General features: G+C 35.8%; 1 protein-coding gene and 1 non-coding gene across 2 annotated transcripts in view; both read left to right on the forward strand.

The window, feature by feature from the left end:
- The first annotated feature begins 712 nt into the window (after window positions 1-712).
- LOC138399448 (putative ankyrin repeat domain-containing protein 19) overlaps window positions 713-19,958 on the forward strand; it is a 28,479-nt gene continuing 9,233 nt past the window's right edge. Inside the window, exons 1-6 of the mRNA XM_069493860.1 lie at window positions 713-930; window positions 4,395-4,509; window positions 4,672-4,845; window positions 9,775-9,881; window positions 12,519-12,656; window positions 15,102-15,172. Coding sequence (XP_069349961.1) covers window positions 713-930; window positions 4,395-4,509; window positions 4,672-4,845; window positions 9,775-9,881; window positions 12,519-12,656; window positions 15,102-15,172 — 823 coding nt within the window. The remainder of the gene's footprint in view (window positions 931-4,394; window positions 4,510-4,671; window positions 4,846-9,774; window positions 9,882-12,518; window positions 12,657-15,101; window positions 15,173-19,958) is intronic.
- Window positions 13,876-13,980, forward strand: LOC138400408 (U6 spliceosomal RNA). The gene has a single exon (XR_011236299.1). It is a non-coding gene; the product is annotated as a U6 spliceosomal RNA (small nuclear RNA).

Below are 19,958 nucleotides of genomic sequence, written 5' to 3' on the forward strand. Positions count from 1 at the left end.
GGCCCGCTCCTCCTTGGCCCGCACCTGGAGTGGGGGGTCTGTAGTGCTGGACACTTGGCAGCCACCCGGCATGGGGCTGAGTGGCCGGCTTGTGGTACTGTGCGCGCTGCCGCCAGGCCGATGGTCCTGCTTGGCTGCCGAGGCGTCTGTCACCCGGGGGTCGTGCTGCTGGGGGTGTGGGTGGGACCGGGGCTGCATAGGTTCCTCCCGTGGAGTCCCTGCCCCTGTCCAGCCCCTGTCCGGACAGCAGCAAGCATGGAGGGGAAGTACCTGCCCCAGCCATGGGTGGAGAAGGACGCCCTGCAGCCCTCCTTTGCACATGCTCTCCGGCTGGTGTGTCAGGCCTGCCTTGCAGCGCGTGCCGGGACCCTGCGACAGCCAGCGGAGAGCCCCCCCTTCCCCGACACAGCGGCCTCCCGCAGGCCGCGCCACAGACAGGCTCGGGAGACTGTCTCAGCAGCGGCGCGTGGGTCTGTGCGCACGGCAGGGACGTTGCTGTCTGAGCTGTGCCCGCGCGCTGCGTCTAACGGCTCTGCTTCGCCCTTACCGGTCTGACCGGTGGGAACCTCGGAGTTTGCGCCACAGTGTTGTGGCCAGACCGGGTTGGCTCACCAGCCTTGGGCAACGGAGGCGGAGAAAACTGAGAGGGAGCCGAGGGACCTAGGGCACCGCTAGGCTCCATCGCAAAGAAGCTTTTGGCTTCAGGGCGAAGATGGGTAACGCATCCTTGACGCCCGCGATTAGCGGGTCCCCTCTGCTGGATGCCAACAGTGAGCACCTGAACACCATGTACTCACCGCCGGGATATGACATCCGAGAGAAACACCTGCACAAGCTCCACAAAGCGGCCAGCCGGGGTCGAGCAGTGAGAATGAGGGAGCTCATTTACCTGAAGAGAAACCACTTGAATCGGAAAGACAAAAAGAACAGGTAGTAGGAACCGTGAGCCCGCGGCTGGGGGCGGGCAGGGGTGTGTGTGGGAGAAGCCCCTCTCCCGGCTCCCCTGTCACCGAGGGTGCTCGGCTTTCTCCCCTCCGTGGGCTCCTCAGCACCTGGGATGAGGGAACCTGAGAGGCGTCCAGCGCCCAGGCCATCTTTTTGAGCAGCGAAACAAAAGCCAAACTTCATCTGGTTTCTGATCCACTTCTGATTGCCCTTACAGAGCACTGTATTGACCATTTTAAAGTGATTTAACTAACAAAATTAAGTATATGCAGCATTTTATTTTTAATGTACACAATTTAACACATATTATATACATTATAGAAAAGAACACAATGAGAGAAATAATTCCTATAACATATCAACATCTGGCCTAAAATTTCGTTGGATAAAATCCGATATCCATTTTATATCAATGTACACCTACCTATATGTGTTCTTTACTGAGGGATCTTAGAAGGCAACTTTACAATGGGAAGATGATTTTGTGTTCTTGAATAGGAAGACTCATTTTCCCGAAAATGTGAGCTCTTTCTATGCTTATTAATTTTACATCAACCAAATAAAAATACCAAGTTTTAAAATTTTTGAGTTGCGTATGGTGTCTGTCTTTTATTCTTGTGATGATATTAAGAAACTTTCTGTAATGGTGTGAACAAAGACTTGCCATCTAGATATCAAAATGTGCTATTAATTTCCATAAATTAATTGTTTATTAACATCTGAAAAGACGGAGAAGTGAATGGAACAGAATAGAAAATCTAGAAATACTCAAATATATGTAAGAATTTAGGACTTGATGATGGTGACATTTCACATTATTAGCAAAAGATGAATTTTTCATAAATGAAGTGCCTGTTAACTGGAAAAAAACTGTCTAGATTTTTACAGCACAAATATAAGTCATAATGAAATATAGATTAAAAATGTTAAATATACCAAATGAGAAACGTACTAGGAAAAAAACCCCACATAAATACCTATTTATATTGATACATTTTTTATATTAACAAAGTCCTTCCTAAGAATCACCTCACAAGCAAGCTTCCCCAAAATCAATTTAGCAAAATAAAAGTTAAAACCCCCTGTATATCATAAAAAATTAACAAAATAAAACATGTTTGCAAAATATCTAGAACATATATAGTCATACGAAATGAAAATATATCATTTTACAGAGAATTATTGTAAATTAACTAGAAAATAACTCTAAAATTGGGCAAAGTACATTTTTTTTTTATAGATCTGCAATTGACCTATGGGCCTAGGAAAAATATTTAATGTTCCTGGTAAGAAAAGGAATTTAAGTTAAAAGAGGAATGAAATATTGTTTTTGTTCCAGAAAGTTTCTGATGGTGCAGGGCAGTGGTACTTATGATGGTGATTAAAGTTTTAGTTGCTTATGACCTTTCAAATAGACTATCACATAGTAAGTAGCACATTTTAAAAAATGCATATGCACTTTACCCATCAAGTCCACTATACTAAAATATCTTTAGGAAATAATTAGAGGTCCATGCAATTTGTTTTTCTCAGCACTGATTAAGGTTGCAATGTATTAAGCAGATCCCAAATAATGGATTTATAAATAAATTTCAAGGCATCCATAGGATGGAATAATATGTGACTATTGAAGGCAGCCTAGATACAGGTGTTTGTTGCCGTGTGGGAGTGAACTTTAAGATATCCAGTGAGGAAAAAAAAATCAGTTTGATTATACATACACACAGACTATGGTAATGTGCTAGCTGAAAATATGTAAAAAGTGTCATAAAATCTGTTGTTAGAAATTTGTATTATAAGTGTAAGTTTTTCCTTTTTCTTTTCTGTGATTTCTGCAATAAGCATGTATAAAAGCTTTAGTAAAAGTTTGTTATTAATGAAATAATCATTGGGAAGGGCAGGGATGTGAATCTCGCACAGGAAGAATAATTTCCCACTTTATGTTAATTAATTTATTTCGATTGGTATCTTCTACTAATTTTTAATCCCTTCCAAAGTAAAGGAATCTTTTTTATCTGTGCTTGTGTATGTTGTTATTTATACATTTTATTATGTACATAGATTTTCATTATATTATATATGCAAATAATTATTGATTAATCATTTTATTTTAGTTGTGTCCTTAAGAAATTAAATATAGCAAATATAAATGATTATTAATATAGAAAACTATTGCTTTACTTTATGAGTTTTTTTAAATTGAACTCCCCAACTGTATTTATCTATTCTTTCAGTCCATTTATTCATCAAACATACCCTGAAAAGCTATTATGTAGCAGACATACAGCACTATCTCTCAGGACCATTCCATCCTTAAACTTCACGTTTACCTGCCCAGCCTAAGGAAATGGAGAGATTTAAAATTGTTGTATTAGGACTTGATCTCAAGTGAACTTTTCCTCCCTCCTTTCAAACAAAAGGATTCTGAAGTGAGAAAATTGTAAAAGAAAACATTTAAGTGATATTTTGAAATTTTATAACAGTCTTAAATACTAATATGAATCATTGGAAATATCTGATTTATATACATTTGATAAATGTAAATACTGAATAAAATGAGCCATACCTCTTCATTTGAATCCTGCATTTCCTTTGGTTTAAAGCTTTTTGAAAATCAAAGTAAGAGTTAACTTTGTTTCAAAAATGCATTTTTGTCATTATTTCAGCCCTCTTTTTTCATAGTACTAAAATTTCTTTAAATGTCAATGATATGAAAAGAACTGCCAGAGACCTGTTGTATATACCAAATTTCATTTAATGTAAGTCCCCATGGATTGTGTGATGCCCCATTACCTTGTGTATCAATAAGAGAATTTTTAAATGGCTGCCAATTATAGTTATAATAAATCATGAATTACAAGTGACATTCCAATGTCACAGGTATTCAAATGTGAAAAGTGATCATCTTAGAACCATCAAAATGCAGTTGTATCTCTAATACCACAAAATAGTTATAATTGTATCATTTTACTTAATCAGAATATCATCTTTGTTAGGTAGTAGTCATAGCAATAATTATAATATCTAACAATTATTGAGCTGTTATTTTTGCTGGGGACTCTTCAAAATGCTTAGCAGAGATTCTCATGTAAGCATCACAGTGATATCCTGTGAGGTGTCCCCGCTATTTTCATTTCCATTTTAGTGAAGAGGAAATTGAGGCATGAAAAAGCTAAGCCACAGCTAGTAAGTGACAGACCTTAAAGGAGGATTCAAACCCAAGTTGAACTGAACTCATAGGCCAATGTCTTTGTATTTCCATAGGCTGTTCTTTCATCAGTGTAGTGACTACTAAGAGCTAATAAATATTGCCCTATCTTCACAAGAAAATTAAAGATTTGTTTTTAAAACAGTAATAACATACAACTTAATGTTTACAATTGCATTAATAATTATATGTTTTGGGATAGTGCACTACAATTTTCTAAAAAGTCCTCTCAATTTCGTAGGGCTGCTCTACATTTGGCCTGTGCCAACGGCCATGCCAAGGTGGTAACTCTTCTGGTAGACAAAAATTGTGAGCTTAACATCCGTGATGGTGAAAACAGGACACCTCTGATGAAGGTATATAGTAGCCAACTATTTCAGCATGAGATGGATTTGATTTAGACCCCTAGAATAAACATGAATTTATATCATTTCAATATAACTAATAAGTGAAACCTGTGAAATGTTTGTATTGAGTTCCCAGAATTGACAAGCTGTTTCTCGGTCTAATACTGACAGGCAGTGCAATGCCAGAGAGAGAAATGTGTAAATATTCTCCTAGAACGTGGCGCCGATCCAAATCTTACGGATGCCTATGGTAACACTGCTCTCCACTACGCAGCCTTTAATGACAACTTAACAATAGCAGCAAAACTACGCTCACATGGTGCCACCATGGAAACAATAAACAAGGTATAGACCAACCAACTTTATTTTCAAAATATTAGAAATGCATTTGTTTTAACATTGACATATGTAAGGGTCAATTTCCCATATTTGGAAACTCACGCATTCCCTGCATTAAAATATTTTGAAATAGCTTAGCTGCCTAAGGTTTTTGTTTAAATATTGATACTTTCAAAGAGGCATTAGAGGGTACAGCTCTTCCTATGCATTTATGGTAAATATTTGTGATAACACTGAATTTGTTGAAGGTCAAAATATTTTTCCCCAGCAAGTTTTTTTCCCCCTAATTAGTGTAAAACAACACAGCAAAGCAAATTTACCCTGGAAATAGGCTTTATCTTAAAACTCCAACAAAAGAAATGTATTTTATAAGAAATGGAAATCTCATTGTTGTTGACAATTTCCTTAAAAATGTAATTTCTAGGGACATGATTACCTCTCAGTGGGAAGGCTACAGAGGAAAAAATGGGAAGGGAAAAGGAGAGCAATCAGAAATACGCAGGCCAACTTGAAAATTATGTAATTAAAGGAAAAGATCAAAAAGAGGTTTTTTGCACATTTTTCCCCAGTTTTTTTTATGTTTAGACCAGGAGCTCTTCCATGTGGGTGATAATTCTCAGTTTGAGAGAGTTAATGAGTGGTAAACTTGCCGAGGCATCAATTTTAGGAGGCCTCTGAGGAAACCAGATGGACAGTGAGTAGGTGCTGATGAAGCGGGCAATAAGAAGGAGGAACAAATAATTAATTAACTGACTGATTATTCTATTCTGGCAAAAGCAGCCACTTAGGTAAGAGTCTACACTGTGCTCTCAAAGCTAGAATGTCTTGATGGGGAAGTGGGAGAGAAGGAACTTACAAGTTGCAAAATCAAATTGCATTTTGAGTTCACTAGTCCCTGTTGTCCCCCTACCCAGGAACATTAAATGGAACTTTTAGTAAATGACTCCACCTCTTACTCTTTCCTCTTTTTAGCCAAATCCCCATGTGATAACAGGAATTAGCCAGGTGGGTGAGAGGTGAGACTAAAGTGATTGTCTACTGCATTAGTTCTCAGCTAGAATTACGCAGCACAGTGTACTGGGGAAATTTAAAAAGATAGTTTACAAGTCTAGCATCTCTCCTGAAGATTTTGACTAAGTCTAATAAGGCCTGGGCATGTATATTTAAAAATATTTCTTTGAAGCCAGGCACCATGGCATGTGCCTATAGTCCAAGGGAGTCCTGGGAGGCTGAAATGGGAGGATCACTTGAGCCTAGAACTTCCCAAGTCCAGCCTGGGCAACATAGCAAGACCTTGTCTCTAACAAAAAAACAACAACCCAATTTCCTCAGAATTCTGATACACTCCTGGCTAAGAACCACTGAACAGTTAAATGTAACATATGAATGATTATATATCAAAAACTTAAGAAATCTCTAGAGTAGTTGGAGTTTAATAGGTGCTACTTTCTTCAGATTTCTCCTGTCCATCAATACTAGCCTGACTTTTATCTTTCTCTGTCTCTGTGGTTGAAAAGTTAAAAGGAATATTATTGACAATATCTATCAGCTCACAGAATAACATCTTTTCCCTTTCAACCATCAATTATTCACTGTTATTGAGAGGGTCTTTAGACTATTTATGGGTAGTCTTTCAATAACTAGAGGCTGACACTTGCAGAATTTCCTATCCCTTTGTTATCATTTAGGTGATTAGGTCAACAAATGTTTATTAAAGTAGGGTTTTCTCAATTAGAATAATAGCAAATCGTAAACCCTTTTTTTAGTTGAAGCTGTAGTATGAACTATCTCATTATGTCTGTTAAATTCATAGAGCTTCAGCATAGTCACAATGGCAGTTTTAAACACTGAAAGCCATGAAGTTAGTAAGAGTACAAATAGGAATTCTTTTAATAATTCAATTTCAGCAATCCTATGAACTAGTTAACCATTTTGTTAACAATCTGGGAAAATTAAATACAAATAGACTGTAATTGAAAAAACATTGGAAACTTTTGAAGTGGACATTATCAGTCTTTTTTTTTATAGTTAACAATAATTTATTATATTTCAGAATAGCTAGAAGTTTTCAAATTCTCCAAACATAAAGGAATGATAAATGTTTCAGGTGAATCATGTCCCAATTACCCTGACTTGATCATTATATGTTATATGCTTGTATCAAAATATAACATGTACTCCATGAATATGTACAATTATTATGTATCAACAAAAAATAGAAAAAAAATGTTATGAGTTATTAAAATATAGAATTAAAACACATAAAACCAGTAAAAGATAAGTGGGGTAGCAGAGCATTTAAGGACTTTGTATTAACTAAAAGTAAAGATTTTCTTAAATTTTCAAATTTTGATAAGCTAATATGCATGTTGCAATTTACAGAGTAACCATTAAAAGAATAAGAACTGAATATATAATAGAAAACAAATGGAAGCTAAGAAGCAATTAATCCAAAAGAAGGGAGGAGAGGAATATAATTAAAGAATGGCTGAGATAAATTATAAGCACAAAATAAAAGGGTAGCTTTAAATACAAATATGCCAAGAATTACATTAAATGTAAATGATCTAAAAGCTCCAGCAAAAAATCAACAATTTCAGAATAGATAAAAATGAAAACTATTATGTTTGTTTATTTGTTTAAATATATATATATATATATAGCATAAGAATACATAGGGTTAGTATGCGAAAATTTTTTCCCATTCTGTAGGTTGTCTGTTTGTTCTCGTGACTGTTTCTTTGGCTGTGCAGAAGCTTTTTTTTTTTTTTTTATTTCATCTTGTTATGAGGGATACAGAATTGCAGGTTACATATGTTGCTCCTGTACCGCCTTTCCCCCCAAGTCAGAGCTCCAGGCGTGTCTGTTCCCCAGGTCGTGCACATTGCACCCATCATGAGGTATATATCCCTCCCTTCCCCACGCCCCCTTCCTGAGTCAGCACCTTCAAGTGTTACCGCTCCCCAAACGGTGCGCAATGCACTCATTGTGTAGGCATACCCCCATCCCCTCCCCCACCCCCCACCTCAGTCTGATATGCAATTGGTGTCGCATTATCAGTCTTAATAGCAATTTTTATTCCAGGTTGGGGCCTGATTTTTTTTTTTTTGGTAAAACATATGATACTAAAGAAAGGAAAGATTTTACATGCAATACTTGCTTTACTCACAACCATTTGGAAACACATGTATAGCAAATATAGAAACACAAGGTATATAGTCTAAGTATGACCCATAGATAGGTTTAGTAGGCTTTCATACGTTGAAGCAATGTGTGGAATTTAGGAGACATCTAGAAATCTGGATTTCAGACTTCTCTTAAAGAATCAAATCTGGTGTCAGGCTTCTTTTCAGGCTCCTCTAGGTGTCCCTTGAGCCCATCTTACTGTTTGGTATGCCGTGCAGAGGTTGCCCCTTTATATGAGGCATAGGTTGTCCAGTTTGCTGTTATGCCCACCTAGGTACTTTACTTACTCAGGTCACCTACCTTGCCTCCATAAGTATTTGAGGTTATGACTCCTTTTTATAGTAAATGTTGATAAAGCTTTCAAGGTTTTCCAGATAGCGTATATTTTTTACAATATGTAGCCTATATTTTATATTAATCCCTTAGTAATGGAGTCAGATCTTAGAACTTAGAAGATGGCTTTTGAAAACTCTTTTTCTTTATATGTAGCATAAATAATCATCTTCCCATTGGAATGCCTATAAGCCTTTTTAGGCTAATCATGGTTGTAGTTGTATAGGTTATGCATGTTGCAGATGACATTGTATGTTCCTCCTCAGCATCATCCCTTAAAAATGCAAGTGATTTAATGCCTTTACTTATGCTATAAACAATTTATGTAGGTCAGTATTAGAACTTTTATTGAGAAACCATTATATTTCTATTTCTGACATATTTTTCCTAAAATAAACAATTTTAAGTAACAATTTAAGGGGAAACTAGAATAAAAATGGATTAAAGAGGTAGATGTTCATTAGGGTCTGGGATTACCATTATCATTGAGAGTAACATTTCATAGCGAGTTTTCTAATAGCCGAGATTAAAATCTATGGTCTTGTAACAGGAAAAATCCCATGGACCATTTAATAATAAGCAATCGGAGTTTATTTGAAGCCTATCTCTTTTCACTCAGAGTCCTTTTTCTTAGTGGCCCATTTGAAGCAGGAGTGGCAGACATTGTCATCTAAGATCTTGTCACCATTGATAGAAGTGAGTCAAGTGAGTTGGCATTCCTTGGAGAAATCGTCACCTTTGTTGGGAAGCTTTCAAACCTGTATCTCTGAAACTCTAATTTCTCAAATGTTAATGTTTGCCACAAAAGTGTATTGTCAAAGAGGTATTAGGCAAATTCAAGAGATTGCTGTAATACTGGATGTATAATGTAATGCAGTTTTGTAATATTTCTCACAAATAGACGATCATGGAGACTTTGTGTTGGGGTACAGTACTTCTTGTAAGATAAATATTCTGTGAAATATAGTTTAGGAAACACTGCTCTAGAGGTAATAATTGCGATTATTAACTCAATAAAAATACTGCAAATGTTTACTACAATACTTTAGGGTTTGAGGATATAGAGATATTAATAATAGATCCTGCCCTTGCCTACAAGAAGCTCTTGGTTTAGATGAGAAACAAGAAAATCATTATAGTATACCAAGATCCATGCTGTGACAGAAGCAAAGATTCTTGGAAGCAGTAAATGTCTGAATGGAGTTTTGAAGATGACCAGAGTTAATATGGTGAGGCAGAAGATGGGTGTTTCCCAGAGAAGGAGCAGCACATGGGAAAGCACAGAGGGGTGAGAAGGATGGGGCTACTTTTTATTTACTTTCTATATTATATGTGAATTCTTAGGATCTTATATAAGGTTTTCACTTCACTTGAGAAATAAGTAATTTTGTCAATTATTTTTTTGATGTATTGCAGGAAGGCATCACACCACTTCTCCTTGCTTTAAGAGAAAAACATCCAAACGTGGCAGAATTTTTAGTAAAGGAAAAAGCAAATATACATGCAGTTGATGAATTGAAAAGGTACAGTAATTAGTTCTTTAAAAAAAAAAAAACTGGCTGGGCGCGGTGGCTCACGCCTGTAATCCTAGCACTCTGGGAGGCCGAGGTGGGCGGATCGTTTGAGCTCAGGAGTTCGAGACCAGCCTGAGCAAGAGCGAGACCCCATCTCTACTAAAAATAGAAAGAAATTATATGGACAGCTAAAAATATATATAGAAAAAATTAGCCGGGCATGGTGGCGCATGACTGTAGTCCCAGCTACTCGGGAGGCTGAGACAGGAGGATCGCTTCAGCTCAGGAGTTTGAGGTTGCTGTGAGCTAGGCTGAAGCCACGGCACTCACTCTAGCCTGGGCAACAGAGTGAGACTCTGTCTCAAAAAAAAAAAACAAAACAAAAAAAAAAAAAAACAAAAAAAACTGAGTGTTCAGGAAAATCAGCAAGAAAAAAATCAAACAACCCTATGAAAAAGTGGGCAAAGGACATGAACAGAAACTTTTCAAAAGAAGAAAGAATAATGGCCAACAAACATATGAAAAAATGCTCAACATCTCTAATCATCAGGGAAACGCAAATCAAAACCACAATGAGATATCACTTATCCCCAATGAGAATGGCCTTTATCAGAAAGTCCCAAAACAATAAATGTTGGTATGGATGTGGGGAGATAGAAACACTCACACACTGCTGGTGGGACTGCAAACTAGTGCAACCTCTGTGGAAAGCAATATGGAGATACCTTAAAGAGATACAAGTAGATCTACCATTTGATCCAGCAATCCCATTACTAGGCATCTACCCAAAAGTTCAAAAGACATTCTATAAGAAGGACATCTGCACTTGAATGTTTATAGCAGCACAATTCACAATTGCAAAGATGTGGAAACAACCCAAGTGCCCATCAATGCATGAGTGGATTAGTAAAATGTGGTATATGTATACCATGGAATACTATTCAGCTATAAGAAACAATGGTGATCTAGCACCTCTTGTATTTTCCTGGAAAGAGTTGGAACCCATTCTACTAAGTGAAGTATCCCAAGAATGGAAAAATAAGCACCACATGTACTCACCATCAAATTGGTTTCACTGATCAACACCTAAGTGCACATATAGGAATAACATTCAGCAGGTGTCAGGCAGATGGGAGGGGGGAGGAGGGGATGGGTATATTCATACCCAAAGGGTGTGGTGCGCACCGTCTGGGGGATGGACACGCTTGAAGCTCTGACTCGGGTGGGGCAAAGGCAATATATGTAACCTAAACATTTGTACTCCCATAATATGCTGAAATAAAAAAACAACTGAGTGTTGTTCTAGAGTGGTAGCAGTCACTCTAGTCAGAAATATTAAATGAATAAGAAGATTATCTTATAATTATTAGAGTTTAGTGAAAAATATCAACACACATCTTCAGTTAGGTACAAAAGCAGTTATTTGGACTGGGCAATATAAAGGACAATGTGCAGAAAGATTCATCTTCTCTTATAATATTGACTGATGTTTGTTGGTTGTAATCTATGGTTTTGGGTCATATAATTTTATATTAGCTAAAGAGGTTTTATATTAGTTTTATTAGTTATATAAAGTGTGGACTTTAACTTTTAGTTTACTTTATGACTCAATATGAACTTCTTTACCCTTTCATAGTATTTTTCTAACCTCTGCTTATATAGTTTTCCTTAAAAATTGCTATATTTCACATAAATAGTAGCTGAAATTCATTTTGCCTTTTGGACGACTCAATGAATCTTTGCTTCAAGTTGTTTTCTTTGAAGAATATTGATGTTAGGTTATCCTTAAATGACAATTAATTGCTATTACCAGATACCGTGACTTCCTTAGCTTTTTCCATTTTCATTCCTAGGGCATTTTGATGTTTTTATTTTTAATTGGTATGGACAGAGGAAAGAAAGACAGCTTTAATTGGATAAACTTTTCCTTGAATGAAGACAAGCCATAGGTGCCTGATAATGAGAAAAGAGATAGGCTTTAGATTCGCAAAAGCCTGGGTTGAATTCCTGGATTTCCCAATTGCTAGGTATATGTGACTTGGGGAGCATTATTTACCACCAAATATGTTTTCTGATATGAAAAGGAGGGTAAGAATATATCTACCAAGGGTTATTGTGTGTGGGATTATATGTGTGTGTGCCATATTTATATATGGCATTTAATTCAGTGCCTAGCACATGCTTATCAGTATCAACACCTGAAACTACTGTGAGTAAAATTATTACCATTCTTACTAATATTGTTGTTTTATGCCTGCAGGTAGCTTTTACTTATCTGACCCCTATCTGACTTCAAATTAAAATATATTCTATTTAGACTAGGGGAGAAATGGAGAATTCTTCATTTAAATCTTGGCCCATTTAAGATAAGTGATCTCAGCATAGTTTCTTGCCCATAAAAGCACCGTAAATTAGAAACTTATACTATGGCATACCCCAGTGGGACAGGAGGCTTCCTTTTAGCCTCAGTAGTAATTTACAAAAAGGAACACATGAGCATCCAAGATGCTTATACCTGTAAGTACATGTAAATGGTTAATTCTACACAGACAGGCAAGATATTGAATTGGTAAAGTATATAAAATTAGTTGTTTCAATAACTTTATTAAAGTTACGAAGCATGAAGTCATCTCTCTGTTATTTTAGAACAGCCCTCATGCTTGCTCTACATTGTGGATCATCGAGCATAGTCAGTCTTCTTCTCCAGCAAAGTGTTGACATCTTTGCTAAAGATTTCTTTGGAAGGACTGCAGAAGATTTTGCTGTTGCTAGTGGTTCTGATATGTAAGTGCTTATAGTAAAGCCTTTAAAATAATTATAACTATTGGAACTTGTACATCAGGTGAGATTTCATAGTTTGGTTCAGGTAGTTTTTGCATTGGCAGTGGGATAGTCCACTTCATCAGCCAGAAATCAAGCAAAAGGCTGGACTAGTTAGACGTAGCAATGAGTGTAGGACTTTTAAGACATTTATCCTTAGGGATCTCAACGTTGTCAATGTATTCCAAGTATAACCTCTATGCATAGAATCAAAATAATATCACAGCTTTCATTTTTCTAATTAGTTATTTGGGTCCTGAAATGTCCAGTTAGCAGAAACTCTTGTACCATCCTGGGGGCTGTCTCCTAGACCCTCCTCCCTGAATTTTCCAAGAACTTAAGGGGTTCTGAAGTATATGGAAGAAAATCCTCTTTTACGAGGGAGAAGGAGGGAAAAAAAGACATTCTAATCATTCATTCATTTCCCTTGATTCTATTGCTGCATTATTATTGCCTTGGAAACTGGTCCTACAGTCTGGTAATGATGGACCTTTGCTACCAGGATGTCTTTGTTGGTTCAGGTCCCTTGGTCTCCATGGTCATCTATACTTAGACTGCAAAGTAACACTTTTTTAGCTCACATATGTATACTTATATGCTCAGTCACTGTTGCCAGAGCACCAGCACCCTGCTCTGGCCGCTGGGACTCTAGCTTTAGCCACACATATGGTGAGCAAAGTGACCTTACCCCACACTTGAAACCTTTTGTAGAGCCCACATTTTAGCTTAGACTTAGCCTAAACCTTCATGGTAAGTTATCCTTTTAAGCCTTTTTCTCTAGCAAATATTAGTTAAGAGTGTTCTAAACTGTCAGAGAGGTTCAAATAACGTTGCAGGAAAAGATCAGAGTTTCCTTTCTTTTTGTTACCAGATCTGTACCCTGAGGCCTGTTTATATCCTGTGCAGCAACTTGTCTTAGATAGTGAAAGGTCCCATATTATCCTTCTTTAGTAGTGGGCACCAACTTGCCCTTGGTCCTCAAGTGATCTGTTCTTCATGATAATGCAAATATATATCCTAAGCTACTTGCTTCTCTACGTCAGGTTTTAAAAACATTTTAAAATTCTACATCACAAAGGAGCCACTTGACATAAACCTCTGAATTCCAACTAGGTTAATTGGATTTAACAGAGCTAAGCCTCATCCACGACTAATCAATATGCATATATAAAAGTAGGGTTTTGTTCTCACTTTGGCAGCACATATAATAAAATTAAAGCAATGCAGAAGATTAGCATGGCCCATGTACAGAGATAACATGCAAATTCTTGAAACATTCCATGTTTTTCACAGTCCCTGGAAGGTCATTTGACTGTTTGCTGACAAGTTCCAATGAAACAGTGTGAGTCAAAGCAAAATGGGCAGCTCCCAATATTGAAACTGTGATCTGTATTTTTCTCTAAAAAACTTCTGTGTAAGGTGATCTAAGAAATGAGAACAGAGCTGAATAACACATGGGATGTTGTGTGCAAAATATGCTGTTGGTACATATATCAGAACTGAGAAAATGTCAACTTGGATCTCTTTCATGGAACTTAAAAAAGTAGGATTTTGTCTTCCACATCAGTTGGAGATGAACATGGAGATTAATTGTCATTCTAACAAAGATCTGCCCGTTCAGAGTCCGAGTACAATTCCCGGTAGAGAGGGAATTGTAATAGTCCAAGCCAGGTCTTGACATCTATTAGTTCTGCCTTTGGTATGGTTGATTGGCTCAGTAATGGGGAGCACTTGTGTTATCTAATTTAATAAGATAATATACTTACAAATAAATTTTGTTAAAAATTATGAAATAGCTGAGATGACCTGGATTACTGGCCACAAAGAATAGAACAACTAATAACCAAAATTAGGACTTAGTAACATGTTCTGGAAAATGTTACATTTGAATATTAGAACTTAAGAAAAAATACAGATTGGGTTTTATTTGGGATTCTATAGTAGCTTCAGCAATAAAGTTCAGTAAGAAATTATTCCATTGCATCACTATTTCTCTGAGCATTTGAACAAATGTCTCAGTAAATCTTCATAACAACCTAGTTAAAGAAGGAAGTAAAATCCTTATTTTCAGACAAAAATAGTGAGCAGCAACTTGGCCATGAACAATTACCTGTTAGTTGCAGAGCTAGAACTTATTCTGAGTTCAGGATATTTTCCATTTTGTCAAGCTGACTCTAGTTAATGTAATGAGCTGTACTGCCCTCAATTCATGAGTACTTCACCGTACTCTTTTTCTTCATTATGTAGAAACTGTATGAGAGGTTTGTAGAGCTTAAAAATTTGATGTGTATGGGATAACATTCTGACATCAGCTCTGATATTTTCTGAAATGCTCTACAAATTTAATATATTTGGTAAATGTATTTCATATCAGTATAAAATAGTAATTTTATTTATTTTTATACATAGCCTATACCAGCAAATTTTGAAATATAAAGAACAAATGAATCCTAAAGACCTTCCAGAAAATAGTAAGCCAGGTAAGACTTTTGATAGTGAATTACTCTTGGTGGTGCTACCATAGCGAGAATAGGAGGTTTTGACTACAAAAAGCAGTTACAAAAAACAATGTACAAATTTCATGTTTTTTTTTCCTTTATTTCTTTCTTAGAAGCCTAGAATTCAAAATTATTTACAAACTTAGTTGTAGGTAATTTATAACCCAAAAAAATACTTGTCTGAAAACAATTCACTTAATTAATTATGGTCCCTAAAATCTTATATGATATTTTTGTATAAATAAGAAAAAAGATGTTTAAGTTAGTATTTTGAAAATTTTCTCTATAGTCACATTTTAATTAATTGAATTTTATAAAAATGAATCTTTTACTTAATTTTTATAAGTGATTTGGATTCATTAAAGGAATATTAATTACTGTTGACTCTCGAACGATATGGGGGTTAAGGGGCGCACTGATCTTCCTTGCAGTTGAAAATCTACATATAACTTTTTCCTTTCATAGACAGGATCTTGCTGTATTGACCAGGCTTGAGTGCAGTGAGTGCATCATTGGAGCTCACTGCAATCTCAAACTCCTGGGCTCAAGTGATCCTCCTGCCTCAGCCTCCTGAGTAGCTGGGACTACAGGCATGTGCCACCATGACTGGCTAATTTTAAAATTTGTTGTAGAGTTGGGGTCTTGAACTTCTGGTCTCAAGTGATCCTCTCACCCTCCCAAGGTGCTGGGATTATAGGCATGAGCCGCCATGCTCAGTCTGTGTATATCTTTTGGCTCCCTACAAATTTCGTTAATAGCCTGTTGTTGACTGAGAGCCTTACAGAGAGCCTTACTGAGAGCCAAGAAAAACTGTAAGCTATTTGAAGACTACTTATTCTTGTGTTATATATTGATTCTGAATTACAAATATATTTATGTATTCTTTACCTTGTTTTTATGATAGTAGAACAGTGTGACACTGTGAGGACAGAAAATGAAACCATTTTTAAGAACAGGAATTTTGACAGTCCAAAGGAAGATGTGGTTGAAGGCCTTCCTTTCAGATCCAACAAATTCCAGGCCTTTCCTCCAATGCCTCAAATTGCCTTTCCAACACCTGACTCTACTAAACATTGCATCACATCTTTAGCCAGTCTTTGTCTTACAGAGGTAAGTTGTTTTTATAAAACCTTTTTTCCTATTCTTTTTTTCACATACCATCCCCCGGATCCTCATAATGATGAGAAGGATCAGAAAACAAAAAATGGAAGTCCTCAGGATCATGAGAGAAAACATGTGTAGTGACAAGACAGAAATATGCTCAGCATTGAGAATTATGAAAGTTAGTGGGAACAAATAATGCTTAAGCTTGGCGTTATGGGAGGAGAGAATTAGAAAGCAACCAAAAAGAACAGCTCAAGAGATATGGAGAGGAGGAGGGGGATGATGGGGAAGAATTCACTGAGGAAGGGCAAGATCAATATAAACATTGAATAAGAGAGTCAAGATGAGAGAGATTTTTATAAAAACACACAAGAAGTAGTGGGGTTAAATGAAGGCATGATCTCTATATATTATAATATATGGTAGAAATTATTTTAAATACAACTTAGGAAAAGAAAGCCAGGTAATGAAAAAATGCTCAGATTTGTCTGACTGATATTAATAAGGAGCTGAAAGAAAATTTAATGGTGACAGTAGTAACATTAATCTGTTATACACTTAAAAATGACTAGTAGATAATTCAAATGTTCCTAGCATAAAGGAAAGAAATACTTAAGGTGATGGATAGCCCACGGACCCTGATTTGATGATATGAATGTATGACATTATCACATGTACTCCCAAACTATGTACCCCATTATGTCTCAATTAAAAAATATAAAAAAAGAAATTTGAGTCCTTATTTCTTTTAAATTTAATAAAGTAACATCTTATATTTAATCTAGTAAGCCTATATTCACAGATATTTCAAAGTGAAGTCTATTTTAGGCCATATCAGGTTAATTATGAATTATTAATATTTGACTCCTTTGTTTTTTAGGGTTTCTAACAGTATAGTATAATTTACTTAACTAATTTATCTTACAATTTGATATTATCTTGGTAGCTGTTCAGAACTTTTTGAGAATAAAAAGGGAAAATAAATAAATAAGCATTATATGTATCTTTGCTTTAACTAAAATTAAGATTTCTGTACACTTATGTAAATGAGGTTCTTAATCTATATCCATTAAATGAGCAAATAGATTTTAAGCTACACCTCTCTTAAATAAATGAATGAATTATTTATTTTGGAGATATTCTGATTCATCTTATGCTCATAATATCTCTATAATGGACACAGACATGTACACGTCCAATGAATGCAATCAAAATTGATGATTGTTTTTTTGAAATAAACTACTTGATATCATAGAATCTTAATGAAGGAAAGATTGCCAACAGAGTATACATTATCTCTGGGAGATAATTGCTTAATTTTAAAAACATCTCCAGTGATGGGGACATTTTACTTTTCTCAAGAAGCTTTATTAAGTTTAGTATTCATAGGTGTCAAACCTTGCACATAAATTCTTTCATCTCTAAAACTCAGGGATCCTGTTGGCTTGATATTTTTAGTCCCTTTCTTCTTTCCTCATGTGAATATTGGGTCCTGCTGACAATCATAGATTCTCTGGAAGAGTTTTAAATCTTCAACTTGGATAATCATAGCATTTTTTTATACTAGTTCCTTTCTCCAATTTTAAACTCCCATTCTATAAGGCATAAATAGGCAATCAGTTATTAGTATGTTGTTGACAGGGGAATAAGAAAACCATGTGAATTTCAAACTAGGGTTTTACCTTTCTTTCTTATATCATAATAGTACTTAAAATTACCTCATAATTCTCTAATCATATAAGCATTTCTCTTCCACAAGTTAAAACTTTTAAGATTAATTATTAAAAGGGAATTTTCTTGCAGCATCTTGAATTGGTGTTTTTGAATTAAATGTTTTCATTCCATTTAAAAACCCACCTTACCATTATAACCAGAATAAATATCTGCATATATTAATAAAGGTATATGTTATATCCTTGAAAAAATGTTAAAATATAAAATTGAAAAATTGTATCCCATGGTTTTGTCCCTGCTTTTGTTTTTATTTTCCAGATTTCAGAGTTTTGTATAGGTTTGCATTATGTAATTTTACCAGTTTAGTATATCTTACAAATACTTAGGTTCTTAACACCATATGCTTTTCCTGAATAAGATCATCTCCTCCTATTCTAAAAGTATTTATCCAGATCTGTCTCCTATGTCCCCTGGGTGCCTCATATTCGATATGTTGCAACTGAAGACATCGTACTTGACCCTTTCCTGACTCTTCCTTGACTCTTTGTGACCTACTTTGTCATCTGGTTTCCCCAACCTAGTAAAAAACACCTAGTAAATAGCATTGAAACTTTGAATTAGTACAAATCCTGCACTCCAGCCCTCCCTCAAATCACCAATCTAGTCCCTCAGCAAGTTCATATTTTCTCCCTGCTTATCACTGTGCACACCTTATTACTATAATTCACTTTCTGACCTATGATTTTGAAAAGCTCTTTTCTTGTTTTGCTCCCCTGTGTTCATTTGTCTTTACATTACAACCAAGGTGACCTTTCTAAAATATATTTGTGATGATGTAACTCATCTGCTTGTTGAGTAGGTCCCATTACATGAAAGGGGAAATTGATACCTATCATGACATATGTCTTTCATGGTTTGGCCTGATTCTCCCAGTTTGTCTCTCAATCCTTTTCCTTACAGCTATGTTGCAGTTTCACCATATTACTTTTATAGCCCTCATTTGCCATGTGGTTTCATGCTTTATCCTTTTGCGCGCACTTCCCTATCTAGAAACCCTTCACACATTCACTCTGCACATTGTCTTTCAAAATATGGCCCTTTCTTTGTAGCATTTCCTAAACTTACCAGGTAGAACTGGTCAGTTCTCTCCTTTGTGACTTTACTGTACTTTATCTACTTTAATTGTAGAAAACTCATGAATTATACATTTCTTATTTGTTTTCATATATCTCTACCCCGACTTGAATATAGGACAGAATCTGTCTTCTATTTATATTTTCAGATTCTTCCAGGATAGTGTGTATGATCTGATAAACACAGTAAATGTTTGTTGTCTCACTGACAGAGTGGGTTTGTGAGTAAATACATATGTTTTCTGAAGTGTGTTTTTTTTTTCTCACTAGGAGGGAGCAAGAAGACCAGCAATTGGAAAAAAGGAAACTGGTATGGATATTATTGAAAGTGCTCCATGAGAGCATACAAGCAATGATAGTTTTGTTTTTGTGTGTACAAAAATAATAGAGGTGGTAAGTTAGGGAAAATCTCTGAAAATTCTTCAATGATTAAATGCTATTATGAAAAAAACAATTGATGGGTAGACCAAATATAATGTTCATTCTTTTTAAATATTTCTCTTTCGCTATCTTTCTTCATACTACAAACTTCTTCCTGAAACTTCTTCAGCCTTCTGAAATTCTTTTTGGCTATGACTTTTGTTTTATTGAAATAGTCATGAATGGAGATAGACTTGTATATGTCTTTAAAATTCAGTAAAAAAATTTGTCATTGATGTATCTGTGAATAACATTTTATAAATGTAATGTTTACATTAGGATCAGGACAACAGGAAGATACAGAATCAAGTTGGCGTTTGGAGGTACTGTCTCTTGTTTTCATCATTTTCAAACATAAGCATTGAGTGTTGTTAAAACATAAAAGGAGATGCTTTCACTTAACTTTGTCACTGGTGCATATGCCCATAAGGAAGTAT

This window comes from Eulemur rufifrons, chromosome 19 (assembly GCF_041146395.1).
Source record: "Eulemur rufifrons isolate Redbay chromosome 19, OSU_ERuf_1, whole genome shotgun sequence".
NCBI lineage: Eukaryota > Metazoa > Chordata > Mammalia > Primates > Lemuridae > Eulemur > Eulemur rufifrons.